The sequence below is a fragment of the Podarcis erhardii genome (assembly GCF_964252035.2).
Source record: "Podarcis erhardii genome assembly, chromosome: 4".
NCBI classification, from domain to species: domain Eukaryota; kingdom Metazoa; phylum Chordata; class Lepidosauria; order Squamata; family Lacertidae; genus Podarcis; species Podarcis erhardii.
This window is the reverse complement of record NC_138508.1, coordinates 61,140,601-61,154,923: the sequence shown is the minus strand read 5'-3', so window position 1 is coordinate 61,154,923 and position 14,323 is coordinate 61,140,601. Positions and strand designations below refer to the sequence as shown.

Sequence of the window (14,323 nt, the reverse complement as noted above, 5' to 3'; positions counted from 1 at the left end):
AGGCTGTGTCTCTTTCCTTCAGCCCTGCTCCCCTCCAACTGTAGTATTAGGATAGTGTTACTTACGGTACTGTACCTATCTTAGAGGGTAAAGATGACTGAAATAATGTGCCTTAAGTGCTTTGAGCACTATAAAGACAACATTATCTGGCTCAGATTTCTCTGCAGGTTGGGTAGCCAATGTGGTGACCTCCATTTGTTGTTGAACTACAGCTCCTGTCATTCCTGACTACAGACCATGTTCGCTAGGGCTGATTGGAACTTTTGTCCATCAACTCCAGAAGGATGCTATGTTGGCTGCCCATCTCTGGACAGCTTCCTTACAGTATCAGTAGGTATGTAGTATGTTCTCCATCATGTGTAAAAGGCAAATGCTCCTTTGTTTTTTAACAATGGGTCAAACTAGGTGTGACATTTGCATAGCTGCTCTCCTCTGCCGCTGCCCCTGCACTTAATTGCATAGCTGGAATTGGAGCCTCAAGATGGATTGATACTGGTGGTGCAAGAGGAAGAGGGTGTTAACCCTTTGCCCCTGCTATAGTCCATATTGTAATAGAGGCCTTTTGAACCTACTATTCACAATGGGAGGAAAGCTGCTGTTGGCACCAGTCTATCATGCGTGGTTTGGCCATGTCTCTACAGATCTACCCTCCAACATTTCTCTGATAAAAATAGGGACATCCCATTCCATACCTTCCAACATTTCTCCTAGGAAAAAAGGGACGTCCTAAGGAAAAGCGGGACATTCTGGGATCCAGTCAGAAACCGGGACTCCTTCTGTACATCCAGGGCTGTCCCTCAAAAATAGGGACGCTTGAAAGGATCTGCAGGGGCCTGTTACCTAAAGCCAAAAAAGTATGCATCTCTTTCCCCATGCCTCTGTCTCTTGGATACATTGTATCTCCTTGCATGCCTACTAAATTTCCAGTGAGGAATATCTGTAAGTGATTATCCATCAACACAGTTCGTTTTGGAATAATGAAAGTGTGGTTTTCTAGGCTTAATCCTCAAATGTAGAGGTTCTCAGTGGGAGTGAGGCTCCTAATGTTGACAGCGCTGCCTGACTTATCCCCCCCCCCCAATCACCCTTTCCTTTGGGGCTATGTTGGTGGCCATCACTGACTTATTGTGGGAGCAAATTCTATATTTTAACAATGTTGTGAGCCCAGTTCGGTGGTACAAATGTGACATGTTGGCTTTTACATGTTATTGTAATTATGACCAATCCTGTGGCTGCATGTTAATTCTATCAAAATTCATAATGAGAGTTGGTTAAATGAATGTTATGGGATTCCTCATTTCCTAAAAACTATGTTGTAAATATTTTTATAGCATACGATAAAACCCATTTCCTAAAAACTAGAAGAAATGTTAATTGAATTTTGGGTCACTTTATCTGAATTCTGTTTGACACTATTTAAGGTAGGACAGTTAGTATATGAAACAATAATTTCAATTTTTAGCAATATTGTAATTTTGCTGCCCACCTAACCTGCTGCCTGAGGAACATGTCCCCTTTCCCGCTCTTAGATCCTGCACTGAGACCAGTTGAGAAAGAACAAAGAATTCAAAAAGCTAATCTTAACAGATGGCTTGTTATCAAAATGAAGGGCTGGTATCCCAGGACAAAAGCTGATCATGGACAAACGCTCTAATTTTAGCAACTCTGCGGGAGATATTGCAGAGTTTAAAATACTGTATTAACATTTGAAAGTTTCATAATGGCACGCAAGGCACAAAGCCCAGTCTCTGCACACCTATTTGCAGCCACCTTTCCATAAAGCACCTTTAGGTTCTACTTTGCCACTTGTTAGTTTCAGACCCAGAATGAAAGACTGACAGTCCTCGAAGGAGGTAACCTCAGCAGCCTTGCTCTGCATCACAAGAGAACAGCACGAAGAGAGGAGTACAGATTTCCATGCTGATTCTATTCTGCATAGAGAGAGCACTTCAAACCTAGCACTCCCTCTGAGCCATATGGCTGCTACAGAAGCACCATTATACAATGTCACTTTATCACAGAAGTGCTGATATAGTGCTGCTGTCAGGATTTTTTTTTTCCAGGATAGAAGATTAAGTACCAGAGCTCATAAAGTGTCAGGAGCACAATTTATTTTCTTTAAGAATGTGCAAGTGTGGCATGCAGATTCTAAAATTATAATACCCCCTAAAGAACTAAGCCGCTTCAAAAATTGTATACGTAGTACTGCTTGGTAGTATTACTGTTGCACTAAAATATTATGCCTTTTGAGACAGAGGGCAAACATTTAAATTAATTAAATATTACATGTACCTGTACAACCCTCCTTGTTAGAAGCTTGAATACCTATTGGAAGATTGATCCACCTGCGTGGTTGCCAAGTTGAGGCCCTGCAAGGACTAGGGATGCATTGATCAACCTATTTCTGCCCCACACCAATGTTGTGTGTATACATATATATAACTTATACACACACACATGCGCACGTACACACACACACACACACACACACACACACGTACACTACTAGTACATGCAGAAAATGAAACCAATGTCCAGCATTTTGTGCACTGATTAGACAGAAGACTGAAATATTAGGAATCCATTCAATCCCTCCTGCTTCTTCTACCCCAGGCCAAAATTATTCTGAATAGCTTTTATTCTGCATTCATGGATACTGATGTGCACCCATGCTTGTGCTTCCTGACTCTTGTGTACTAGGGACTGTGGAGGCCTGCATAATTCTCCTTGAGAATACAAGCCACAAGCTACAATTACTTAATGCAAATCTACTGTGCTTGTGAAAGATGAAAAGTTTTTTTTAAAAAATAAAAATCAGGCAAATGTATTCAGTAGCTTGGAGGTATATTTAAAATTCAGCCATAATTAAACTCCATTCATTGTTTCTAGTCATCCAAATGCTTGCTGACATTCAGTTAATCTTATGCACACTGTATTCTGCCTGAGCAAAATATAATCTTACATTAACTTAGTGAATTCAGGGATGCTAATCTGTTGAAGAATTACAATTCTAATTTCATATACAAAAATATTCTGAGCTAAGGAATACAAAAAAATTTGGAGCCTGCACACACAATAAGGCAAGCTGCTTTCATTCCTTTGAACATGTACTGTATAGTCTTACAACGTATATTCTGACAACAAATTGGACTACATAATATCAGCCATGCTATGAAGTGTTCATCTAGCTGTACATTCTCCAATGTGATCTATGCCATCACCTGTCAACAGTATCCTTCTGCTGTTTATGTAAGCCAAATAGGTCACACTCTACGCAAAACAGTAAACTGAAACAAATTAGACATTAAAAACAGCAGTATTCAGAAAGCAGTGGGAAACCATTTCACTCGCTGCTGAGATTAAAAGTCACCCTGCTTCAATGAAACAGCATCAAAAAAGGGCCCCAGAATGAAGATGCAAAGTTATAATTCATAATATTAAACCATATCTAATTGCTGGCTGTCCTGATGATCCACCAGTAACATACTGCTTTGAACAATGAGTCCCACATTGTTTGACTCTTGCATTTGTTTGAGCTCTGTCTTGGAAGGGGACAACTTGGAAAAGGTAATTTTATATACAAAATGGAATGCACAGCCAGAGGCAAACCCATATCTCCCTCTGCACAGAACAACCCTCTAACCACATACCCCTAGGAGGAAACAGGAGAGTAGCTCATGGTGAGGCCTTTATAGTTTCCTGGGAGTAGAGCTGCGGTAAATCCTCATGACATCCCTACCCTATAGCTCTTCACCTGAGAAAAGGGTAGAGTAGATTTACTACTCAAACAAAGGTTTTCCATACTTACATATGCAGGAAGTGGTTGAAGATCAGCCAGTGCCAGATCTACAAATTTTCCCACATAGGACAGAAGTCTGTACTGTTGCCCCTCTCTCCCTGATTGTGAACTCCACACAACAAATTTTATGAAATAAATTCCATTTCTCGATTCACACATACTAATTGTATCTGAAAGAACGACCTATCCTAATCTTATCAACAGAATACCATTGTAGGCATCAAGAGACAATGGAGTGCGCCTCCAGGGGCAAAGTCAAACTGCTGCGCTAGCAGCACTGAAGTGACCTCCCCAGGGTGCAAGCCTGGGCAGTGTGTATTTAGATCCTAGGGCTTGCCGATCAGAAGGTCAGCGGTTCGAATCCCCACGACGGGGTGAGCTCCCATTGCTCGGCCCCTGCTCCTGCCAACCTAGCAGTTCAAAAGCACATCAAAGTGCAAGTAGATAAATAGGTACCATTCCAGCGGGAAGGTAAACGGCATTTCCGTGCGCTGCTCTGGTTTGCCAGAAGCGGCTTAGTCATGCTGGCCACATGACCTGGACGCCAGCTCCCTCGGCTAATAAAGCGACATGAGCGCCACAACCCCAGAGTCATTCCCAACTGGACCTAATGGTCAGGGGTCCCTTTACCTTTACCTGCCCAGATGACAAAATACTCCCACCACCACCCCGGCCTCACTGATGTGGCCCAAAGGAAAGTAAAGCAATATGTTTGGCACCAGCTTGGCTACAATAATTGCGGAAGGAGGTGTGCACTCCTTCCAGCAATTCTTCTTTCTTTCTTTTAGCTGTTTCAGCTAAAACAAGGAAGAGACTTCTGGCAATTCCAGAAAGTTAAAGTGGCATAAGCTTTCATGGGCCAAATTCCAGTTCCCCAGATGAATGAAGTATAACCATAAACTGGCAGGATTATATACACACGTGGGTGGTGGAGAGGAGCAAGACTAGATGGAAATGTATTATTATTATTATTATTATTATTATTATTTATCCTGCCCATCTGGGTTTCCCCATCTACTCTGGGTGGCTTGCAATATATAAAACACAACAAACCATCAAACATTAAAAAAACCAAGATAAACTATACAAGCAACAAACAAACCAATAAATCAACAAAAACCAATAACAATAATAACAACAATAATAAATAGTTTACAGTTATATCCAAATGGAAGTAACTGCCAACCCCAATTTAACATTTAACCAACACCAATCTGACAAAAAATGAAACAGAGGAATGAAAATTAGAACCATTTAAAACATTTTAGGCAGTTGCCCCAACCCAGGGAGCAGGTCTTTCTTCCAGCACTCAGGCAGCAGCAAAAGAACAGTCATCATTGACACAAACAATTGACAAGTCAATTTCTAGTAAGGTTGCCATGTTGCTTGCTTGCAGCAAGATCAACAAAGTCTTGTAGCACTTCAAATAATGACCATGGCTCTGTGGTATAAAATAATTATATGAATTGTTTCACTGTGTCCTTTTAAGGCTCCTGTAACCAGAAGACCCTAAAATTATAATAATAGCAATTTCCCATAAACTCAAGAAGTGACATTTCAGATATGCCTTTCTTCCCCTTTTAGCTCCCTGCATGTTGATTTTCTATTTGAGCCTGGACTTCCTAAAGATTTTTCTGTTTAATATTTTGGCAGCTATTCAGCTGAAAAGCCCAGAATTGCATTCCTCTGCCTTTTCTACTCAATCTGGAGCAGCATTCACCTTCTGGTTCTTCTTTTGGTTCTGCTCTATCTTGTCTACTATATTGCTTACTATGCTCATTCTTTTTGCCACATGCTGCCTGCATCTGTCCTTCTGGCCCTTCTCTTCTGGCTTTGTTTGTCCAGTCTCCCAGGCATCACCAGGCATCTGCTGTCTCCTCAGAGTGCCTTCTTTTCATTTACAATCTATTTTCACATTCTGTTTTCCTGAGCTGCTCCAATATGTTGTGCTGGCACAGGGGAGCAGACCTGCAAATTGAAATTCAGCAGACTATTTTTGTAAGCGTCCCTTTGCAGACACAGTGACGTGCATGCTAAAGAAGGGAGCTAAACAGCCAGCCAGTTGGTCGCTGGAGTTTTCTTCTTTTGAGTAACTCTTGTGCCATCTTCTGCAAAGTGAAATTGGGGTGAGTGGGGCTTCCGGCACATATTCCAGAATTGCCTTCCTGTGTGATTACATTCCACATACCTCATTTCCAGAAGGCTGTAGCTCAGTGGCAGTGCATGTGCTTTGCATACAGAAGGTCCAAGGTTCAATCACTGGTATCTCCAGGTGTACGGATGATGGGAGAGTCTCTTTTCTGAAATCCTGGAGATCTACTGCTAGTACAATGCTGAGCTAGATGGACCAATGATCTGATTCAGTATAAGGTAGCTACATTGGCTGAGGATTATTTCCATTGATTTGTTAGTTGTATATACAGCAGATAACAGTGCACACTACTGCTAGTTCATGGGTAGCCAGCATGTTGCCTTCCAGATGTTGGATTGCAGCTGTCATCATCCCTTGCCATTGGCCACGCTGCCTGGAACTGATGGGAATCGGAGCGCAACAACATCTGGAGGTCTCTACATTGACTACCCTTGCTGTAGTTACTTCTCAGAATAACTACTTGCACTCTGAATCCAAATACAATAGTTGCAACTTAAGTCCTGTTGATTATTTTCAAGCAATAACTCTTGGATCAGGAGTTTTTTTATCTCCTAATGCCATGTTATTTCTCTACATCTTTTTTGTACCTGAGGGTGACTTTGTGTGTTACATCATGGGTTCTCACACAGGGTGGAGCCAGTCACAAAATGGTGGTGGACTTGGTGCTGGGCTTGTTATAGTCAGCTTTTACCTAATATTTGAAAGGCATTCCTGTGAACACACCCTTGGCAATTGCGACTCAACTGAAGAGGCACCTGTGTGATCATGTTTCAGACACAAAATGTCTCTTAAAGATTAGAGAAAATATGTAATAGACTCATATTGAGGGGAAAGGGAGTCTCCTTTACACTGTAATGTGCGAAAAGAATCTATCTGGCCTTCCTAGAACAATTTTAGTGCTTAGCATTTAGCATTTGAATGCAGGTGGGATGAAAGCATCACCATTAAGTATTTGATTATTAGAAAATCTTTAACCATGTAATAAGCTGCTCCTATCAAAAAACAGTGCCTTAGCAAACCCACCTTGCATACTAAGGACATACTGTTTTGGTTTCTAGTGGTGCTCTTGCTTGTCTTTGTCTTGAAGAAATATTTTTTCTTTCTACTTACTGGGAATATTTTTATACTGACTGAATCACATTTTCTGACAAAACAGTCTTTTCCTCCCCCAAGGAATGCTTATTTTATATGCAGTGACAGCTGAGAAGGAGGCACAGGAAGGCAAGACTAACATAGCTTTAACCTTGCCTGTATCCAAGGCTCAAATGCTAAATGTTTAATGAGGAGAATTTACCTTCCTGCTCTTTTGCTACTGCAGATTGAATGGGGAGAATGTGCTTCTTACTTCCGTTGTTCCTCCAATTCATTTTTGCTTTCTTTCTCTCTCTCTCTCTTCTTGAAACAGAGTAATATCAAGCCTTATATGATGTCTGCATTCAGAATGTGACTTCAGTTGTACTTGGATTCATGTGATTGGTTCCAGGCAATGGCAACAGCTGTCTCTTTATGCCACAGGAGTTTCTCTAGCTGTCCTTTTGTAGTTGCCTATGGTGTGTGTGTGTGTGTGTGTGTGTGTGTGTCAGTGTCAGAGAGACAGTATGTGTTATATAAGAAATGAAAATGGATCTGGCATGGAGGCTACTGGGTCAAAATCATAACCACTCGTTTATGGGGGAGGGCATAGAATACTGTAAAGTTAAAGTGTCTTGAGACTTCACAACCTTCATTTGATCTTCCTCTCTTTTACAGATCAGCATTCTTCTGAAGCCTAAGCTAATGTTTCCATTCATTGGGTTGTTAATGCAGCACAAATTGCAAATCAGCAGGCAAAATAAAAGTGGCTCTTTGCCAATGTGGAGTTCTCTTCTCTTGTGCTTGCTTGTTAGCACCAGTGGAATATTAGGAATGCTGAGAGTATATGAAAATGAGCCACTAAAGAAAAACAGAGAAGGTGTTTTTTTGGAGTGAGCATTTCTTGTGGCTTGCTTTATTTAAGCATAGCTCTTCTAGATATACATTTTAATTCGCTGACTCTTCCACCAGTCAAAGACACTTTTAGAGGTCACCTGACGCGGGTGGCGCTGTGGGTTAAACCACAGAGCCTAGGACTTGCCGATCAGAAGGTTGTGGTTCAAATCCCTGTGATGGGGTGAGCTTCCGTTGCTTGGTTGGTCCCTGCTCCTGCCAACCTAGCAGTTCAAAAGCACGCCGAAGTGCATGTAGATAAATAGGTACCACTCCGGCAGGAAGATAAACAGCGTTTCCGTGCGCTGCTCTGGTTCACCAGAAGTGGCTTAGTCATGCTGGCCACATGACCTGGAAGCTGTACGCCGGCTCCCTCGGCCAATAAAGCGAGATGAGCGCCGCAACTCAAGAGTTGGCCACGACTGGACCTAATGGTCAGGGGTCCCTTTACCTTTACCTTTAATTCTGTTCTGTTTTACTGTGAGTTGTGAAAAAGGATGAGAGAGCCATCATCGCCTGTTGTGTGTTTTCTCTTTTAGCTATGAGCATTTTTCTGTAGTATGAGTTGATGCTTCCATTTTAGGGGCTGTTTATGAGGCATAAATTACAAATAATTGAGCAAAATAAAAGTGGTAAACAGATTTTTTTCAGGGTTCCAAAATAATTTTGAACAGAGACAACAGCGGAGAGACCAGAAATGAGTGCATACAACAAGAGCAACAAGACCTCGACACTCTTAGAAACTCAAAGTCTATCTCCAGCCACTACTCTGTAACAGTGTGCCATCTCTCTCCCTTTCTCTCTTTTCCCACTTGGCAAAATAACAGCCATAAATGGATAGATGAGTTGCTGTTTGATACCAAGAGTTGCAGATAGCTGTTCCAGTTTATTTTTTAAAAATATATTGTTGTGACAGTTTACAGAGCAGGACATGGTGACTTTGTCCCACAGTCCTGCAAGTCATACCATTGCTACAGAATAAGAAAGATTATTTTGGGTGACCGTAGTGCTTTAATGATAGTGTGTTTCTGGGGTAACCTGCTTCTCCATATAAAGAGGCTACACATAGATACAACAGATGTGGGGTATTTTCCGTGCATGACATTGTAACGATGGCGTAGTGCAATATATTTTTTGATCTTAGGTTAGATTAATAGCCGTTGTGATTTATCTTCATCATCTTAAGGGGTGAGGAACGATTGTCTTTAGATTAACATATTATGATTTGTTGGCATCAGGTACAAATTAAAATGAAACCATTGCTGCCTAACTTGTGATGAGTGTAGGCTTTTGATTGTTATTCCCTAATTTATATATCTATGGTTTGGTGGGAAGACTGGGTGAACACTTTTACTGTATGCAGCAATACAATTTGCACTGGAAATGGGGCGGCCCCCAAACGTTGGGGCCAAATTGTAAGTAGTGTCCAGTAACCCGATTCTTACACCTGGTATTTCTATAGCTGCATTGGCTGTGAAATATAGTATATGAGCCTCATTTCTTATTTTGTTTTGTTTTTTGTAAAAGTATTCTATTGTGTGTTTTGCCCTTTTTGTCATCTCCCCACCAAACCCTCAAATAAATCTTTAAGAATGAGAGTTGGAGAATCATTTTGTGTGTTTTGATGCAGAGGATAAATGTGCTAAAGAAAAAGAAAAAGTAGTCCTGAATCATGAAAAGTAGCTAGCTTACTTGTTAAATCCCTGCTCCTTGAGATCACTCGCAAAATTCAGAAACAAAAAACATACAAAGCATCACCTTCCATGACAAAGACTTGGAGTAAATTACTGTTCCTGTAGGCTCCATCAGGAAAAAAGAAACTGACCTGATGGCATTCAAGACCAGTTTTTGATGTGCTGCATTGCAGCACAGCTTTAGAAGCCTATTCTACTGGGCCTAAACCTTCTGAATGCTGAAGTTAAGTTAGCCTGTTGAATACAAACTGTGTTCTTCATTTCATAGCATTCTTTGTGTATATCGCAGCTGCTGCAAAAGCTCCCTCTGCTGTTCGTTCTCCACAGTTGTGAGATACAAAATGAATGCCTTTTGTTGATGTCCTTACAATCAAGTATCATAAGGAATAAACCAAATCTACATAGCTGGCTAATAAATTCAGCTTGTTAATTCTTCATCCTGCAGATTATAAGCTCTTGTGGGTGGGTGTGGGTGTGTATGATTTTTTCTTTTTTTCTTTTCTTTTATGGCAGTATATATGAAACTCCAAAATTCAGAGTTGGGGAATACCTTTGTTAGGACCAACCCAAATATGTACCACAAAAGTGTGGCAAGCTTTCAAGTTCTAAAAATTCTTCAGAGCTCTTTAGGTGAATTTTTAGGTGAATTTACTTCATACAGTGGTACCTCGGGTTACATACGCTTCAGGTTACATACACTTCAGGTTACAGACTCCGCTAACCCAGAAATATTACCTCGGGTTAAGAACTTTGCTTCAGGATGAGAACAGAAATCGCGCAGCGGCAGCAGGAGGCCCCATTAGCTAAAGAGGTGCTTCAGGTTAAGAACATTTTCAGGTTAAGAACAGACCTGCAGAACGAATTAAGTTCTTAACCCGAGGTACCACTGTATATGCAAAAGTAAAGGAGTGAAGGTAGGAACACTATTCAGGTGTTGCTCCAGTTACTTTGGTGGAAGGGAGCAGGTTTAGTCTTCCTGAATGCAGCCTGTTTCTTATGCTCCATTGAACTTCAATAAGAAGACTTGAGAATCAAGCCCACTCTTATGTGCATAGCCATGCCTTGGGTGACATTTCTTGGTCATGATGGAGTGTGACAGTGAGAATGAAAGCAGTAACTGTCTTTTAATATAACATAAATAAATCAGTATCCTGTCCTATAATGATGTAGTGCAATAACCCAAAGTTATGAGTGTTCTAACTATTTAGGGGAAAGCATCAGACATGGGATATTGCTTGACAGCCCATTCAGCTGTGATGAAGGACACTGAAGGTTGATTCCACCTGGGTTTCCATGTTATATAAAAGTATTTTGTAACATTTGGGGCTTTATATTGCTGTTTATATAATCATGTGAGGGGGTTTTTTATAGGCTTGGACCAATGAAGCATGAGTGGGACTCCACCCATGCAACAGGCTTTCCTGCTGTGCAATACTGCAAAAGCTTCTCCTGAGGGAGAGCCTGTGGATTGCTGTGGAATGGGAGGTTGCGGGCAGCTGCAGCAGGAAGAAATCAGCAGAAATCCTTGGTAGGCAATTGCTTGAGCAAAAATGCCTTCCCCTCACACAAGAGACCTTTTCTCTGCTGTAAATTCCCCCTCTAAATTCTTCCTAAATGATATGAAGCCTACCGATGAAGAAAAATAGATTAAATAGGTACTGAGGAAATGGTTTAATTAACTGAAGTGCATATCATTAGGAGTCTAATTAAGAATATGCAAAGGAGATTATTCACTCATTTTGTACTCATGTTCTCCATCATTGTATAAAACCCATTTCAAACAAAGAAACTGGTGGCTCCTTCAAATGTACCTTTTGTGTATTTCATTTCATCCTTCTGGATGAAACATGGAACTCCCACAATGCATCCTGTTGCCACAAAATTTCTCTACCCTGTTTGCAGTGATCTATCTCTAGCAGCACGCAAAATCCACCAATCTTGTTTACCATTTTTCCAGCAATGTTCTTTTTTTTATAATATTTTTATTAAGTTTATGAAATACAGAAAAAAAGAATAAAAGACAGATATAAAATATAAAATAGAGAAGTTGCGAATTTCCATGATCCTTTTTTTCAGCAAATCTATTGGACTTCCCCGCATCTTCCTAACCCTGCGTTCTCTGTGATACAAAACATCAGCAATTTGTTAACTTATTTCAAAACTTATTGTATCTTTCATTTTATCATGTTACCTAGTTTCCAAAGTGTTGTAACCCAAATCTTATGCGTTTTAGCTTAAACATAATAAAGTTATTTCATTATTCCACCTCTGACTTCTTGCACCTTAATTTCCATTTCATTACAGATAGGTAGCCGTGTTGGTCTGCCATGGTCAAAACAAAATAAAAAAATTCCTTCCAGTAGCACCTTAAACTCAGACTCAGTTTAAACTTTAAGACTCAGTTGGTCTTTAAGGTGCTACTGGAAGGAATTTTTCCATTTCATTAATTTACAATTGCTGAAGCTAGAGTTTCCTAAAAAGTGCATTTTTTAACATTCATACAACTTATAATGTTTTTTCAAATAGTCTTTAAATTTTTCCCAGTCTTCCTCGATTGTTTCTTCTCCCAAGTCTCGGATTCTGCCAGTCATTTCGGCCAGTTCCATATAGTCCATCAACTGCGTCTGCCATTCCTCCAGCGTGGGTAAATCTTGTGTCTTCCAATGCTTAGCAATCAGGATCCTTGCTGCTGTGGTAGCATACATAAAAAAAATTCTATCTTTCTTAAGTACTCTCTGGTCCACAATGCCCAGAAGAAAGGCCTCCGGTTTCTTAGGTAAGGTAAATCTAAGTACCTTTTTTAGTTCATTATGAATCATCTCCCAAAAGGCCTTCACTTTCGGGCAAGTCCACCAGAGGTGAAAGAATGTCCCTTCCGCCTCTTTACATTTCCAACATTTATTGTCAGACAGGTGATATATCTTAGCAAGTTTGACTGGGGTCATGTACCACCGGTATATCATTTTCATAATATTTTCCTTCAAGGCACTACATGCCGTAAATTTCATTCCGGTGTTCCATAACCTTTCCCAGTCTTCAAACATAATGTTGTGCCCCAAGTCCTGCGCCCATTTTATCATGGCGGATTTGACTGTCTCGTCCTGTGTATTCCATTTAAGCAGCAAGTTATACATTCTCGAAAGTAGTTTATTTTTTGGCTCTAACAGTTCTGTCTCTAATTTCGATTTTTCCACCTGGAATCCAACCTTTTTGTCCACTTTAAAAACCTCCTGGATTTGAGCATAGTGCAACCAATCTCGCACCTTGTTTTTTAATTTTTCCAAGCTCAGCAACCTCCAATTGTCTCCAATTTTTTCAATTATTTCCCAATATTTAGGCCAGTAGGCTTCCATGTTAAGTCTCTTACGTGCCTTGGCCTCCACTGGTGAGAGCCACCTCGGAGTCTTACTCTCCAATAAGTCCTTATATTTTGTCCAGACCATCAAAATTGCTCTTCTGACAATATGGTTTTTAAACAATTTGTGAACTTTAACCTTGTCATACCACAAATATGCATGCCTCCCAAAAGCATTATCAAACCCTTCCAGATCTAGGACATCAGTGTTCTCCAATAAGATCCAATCTTTCAACCAGCAGAAGGCTGCAGATTCATAATATAGCCTCAAGTCTGGCAGGGCAAATCCCCCTCTTTCTTTCGCATCAGTTAGTATTTTAAACTTTATTCGGGGCTTTTTGCCCTGCCAAACAAACTTGGAAATATCCTTCTGCCACTTTCCAAAACATTCCACTTTGTCCACGATCTGTAGGGCCTGGAACAGAAATAACATTTTCGGCAATACATTCATCTTTATAGCTGCTATTCGGCCCAACAAGGAAAGTTTCAATCTTGACCATATTTCCAAGTCTCTTTTGATTTCTGACCAACATTTCTCATAATTATCTTTAAACAAATTCAAATTTTTGGAGGTCAGATACACCCCCCATTTTTCCAGCAATGTTCTAAGTGATAAGGAACACCCGTAGGCAGTGTTTACTGGGAAGTAAGGAGCAGCAGCAAGGTCCTGGGGAGCAGAGTTCTCTTTGTGTGTTGTACAGCCTTCCCTTCACCCCCTAAGACAGGCTGCTGCCCTCACACATGGGACTGATGGAGCTGGAGTTCAGCAACATCTGGAAGGCCATAGTTTCATCAACCTTCTTTAGGGACTTGGGGGATCTTTCACCTTTCAAAGGATACCTCAGGATGAAATGTTAGAAATTACATTTCACGCCTACCACGTCTGATGGGTTTTTCTCCCTTTAGGTGTTGACTCCACCGCAAATCAAGTCAATTTGTCAAGCAATGTTAGAGTCTGGGAAACAGTATGCTCTGAGGAAGAGAAAACCAGTTCCACTCATGTACTCTTACTACGGAACAGAATACCTTGGTGAGTATTCTAGGTGTATTCCTGCTGATTTTCTAGCAAATTTCCATTGCATTTTAATGGTGCAGGATCTAAGAGTAAGCCTGAGTAAGTCTCATTGACCTAAACAGGGCTTGATTCAGAGGAGACATGCATAGAATTCCACTATGAGATATCAAATCTGTGCACCCAAGAAATATAATATACAGACTATCTATCTATCTATCTATCTATCTATCTATCTATCTATCTATCTATCATCTATCTATCTATCTATCTATGAGGACCCAGTGCTTTTTTCCCTTAAAAATGTTTAAGGGTACTCTCATTTTCCTACTCATATTGAAATACT

The 14,323-nt window shown here is 40.6% G+C and overlaps 1 protein-coding gene across 2 annotated transcripts in view; it reads left to right on the top strand.

Moving 5' to 3' along the window:
- LANCL3 (LanC like family member 3) overlaps positions 1–14,323 on the top strand; it is a 36,931-nt gene that overhangs the window by 5,159 nt on the left and 17,449 nt on the right. For both annotated transcript variants that reach the window (XM_081858901.1, XM_081858900.1), the window contains exon 2: positions 13,872–13,995. In XM_081858901.1, coding sequence (XP_081715027.1) covers positions 13,872–13,995 — 124 coding nt within the window. The remainder of the gene's footprint in view (positions 1–13,871; positions 13,996–14,323) is intronic.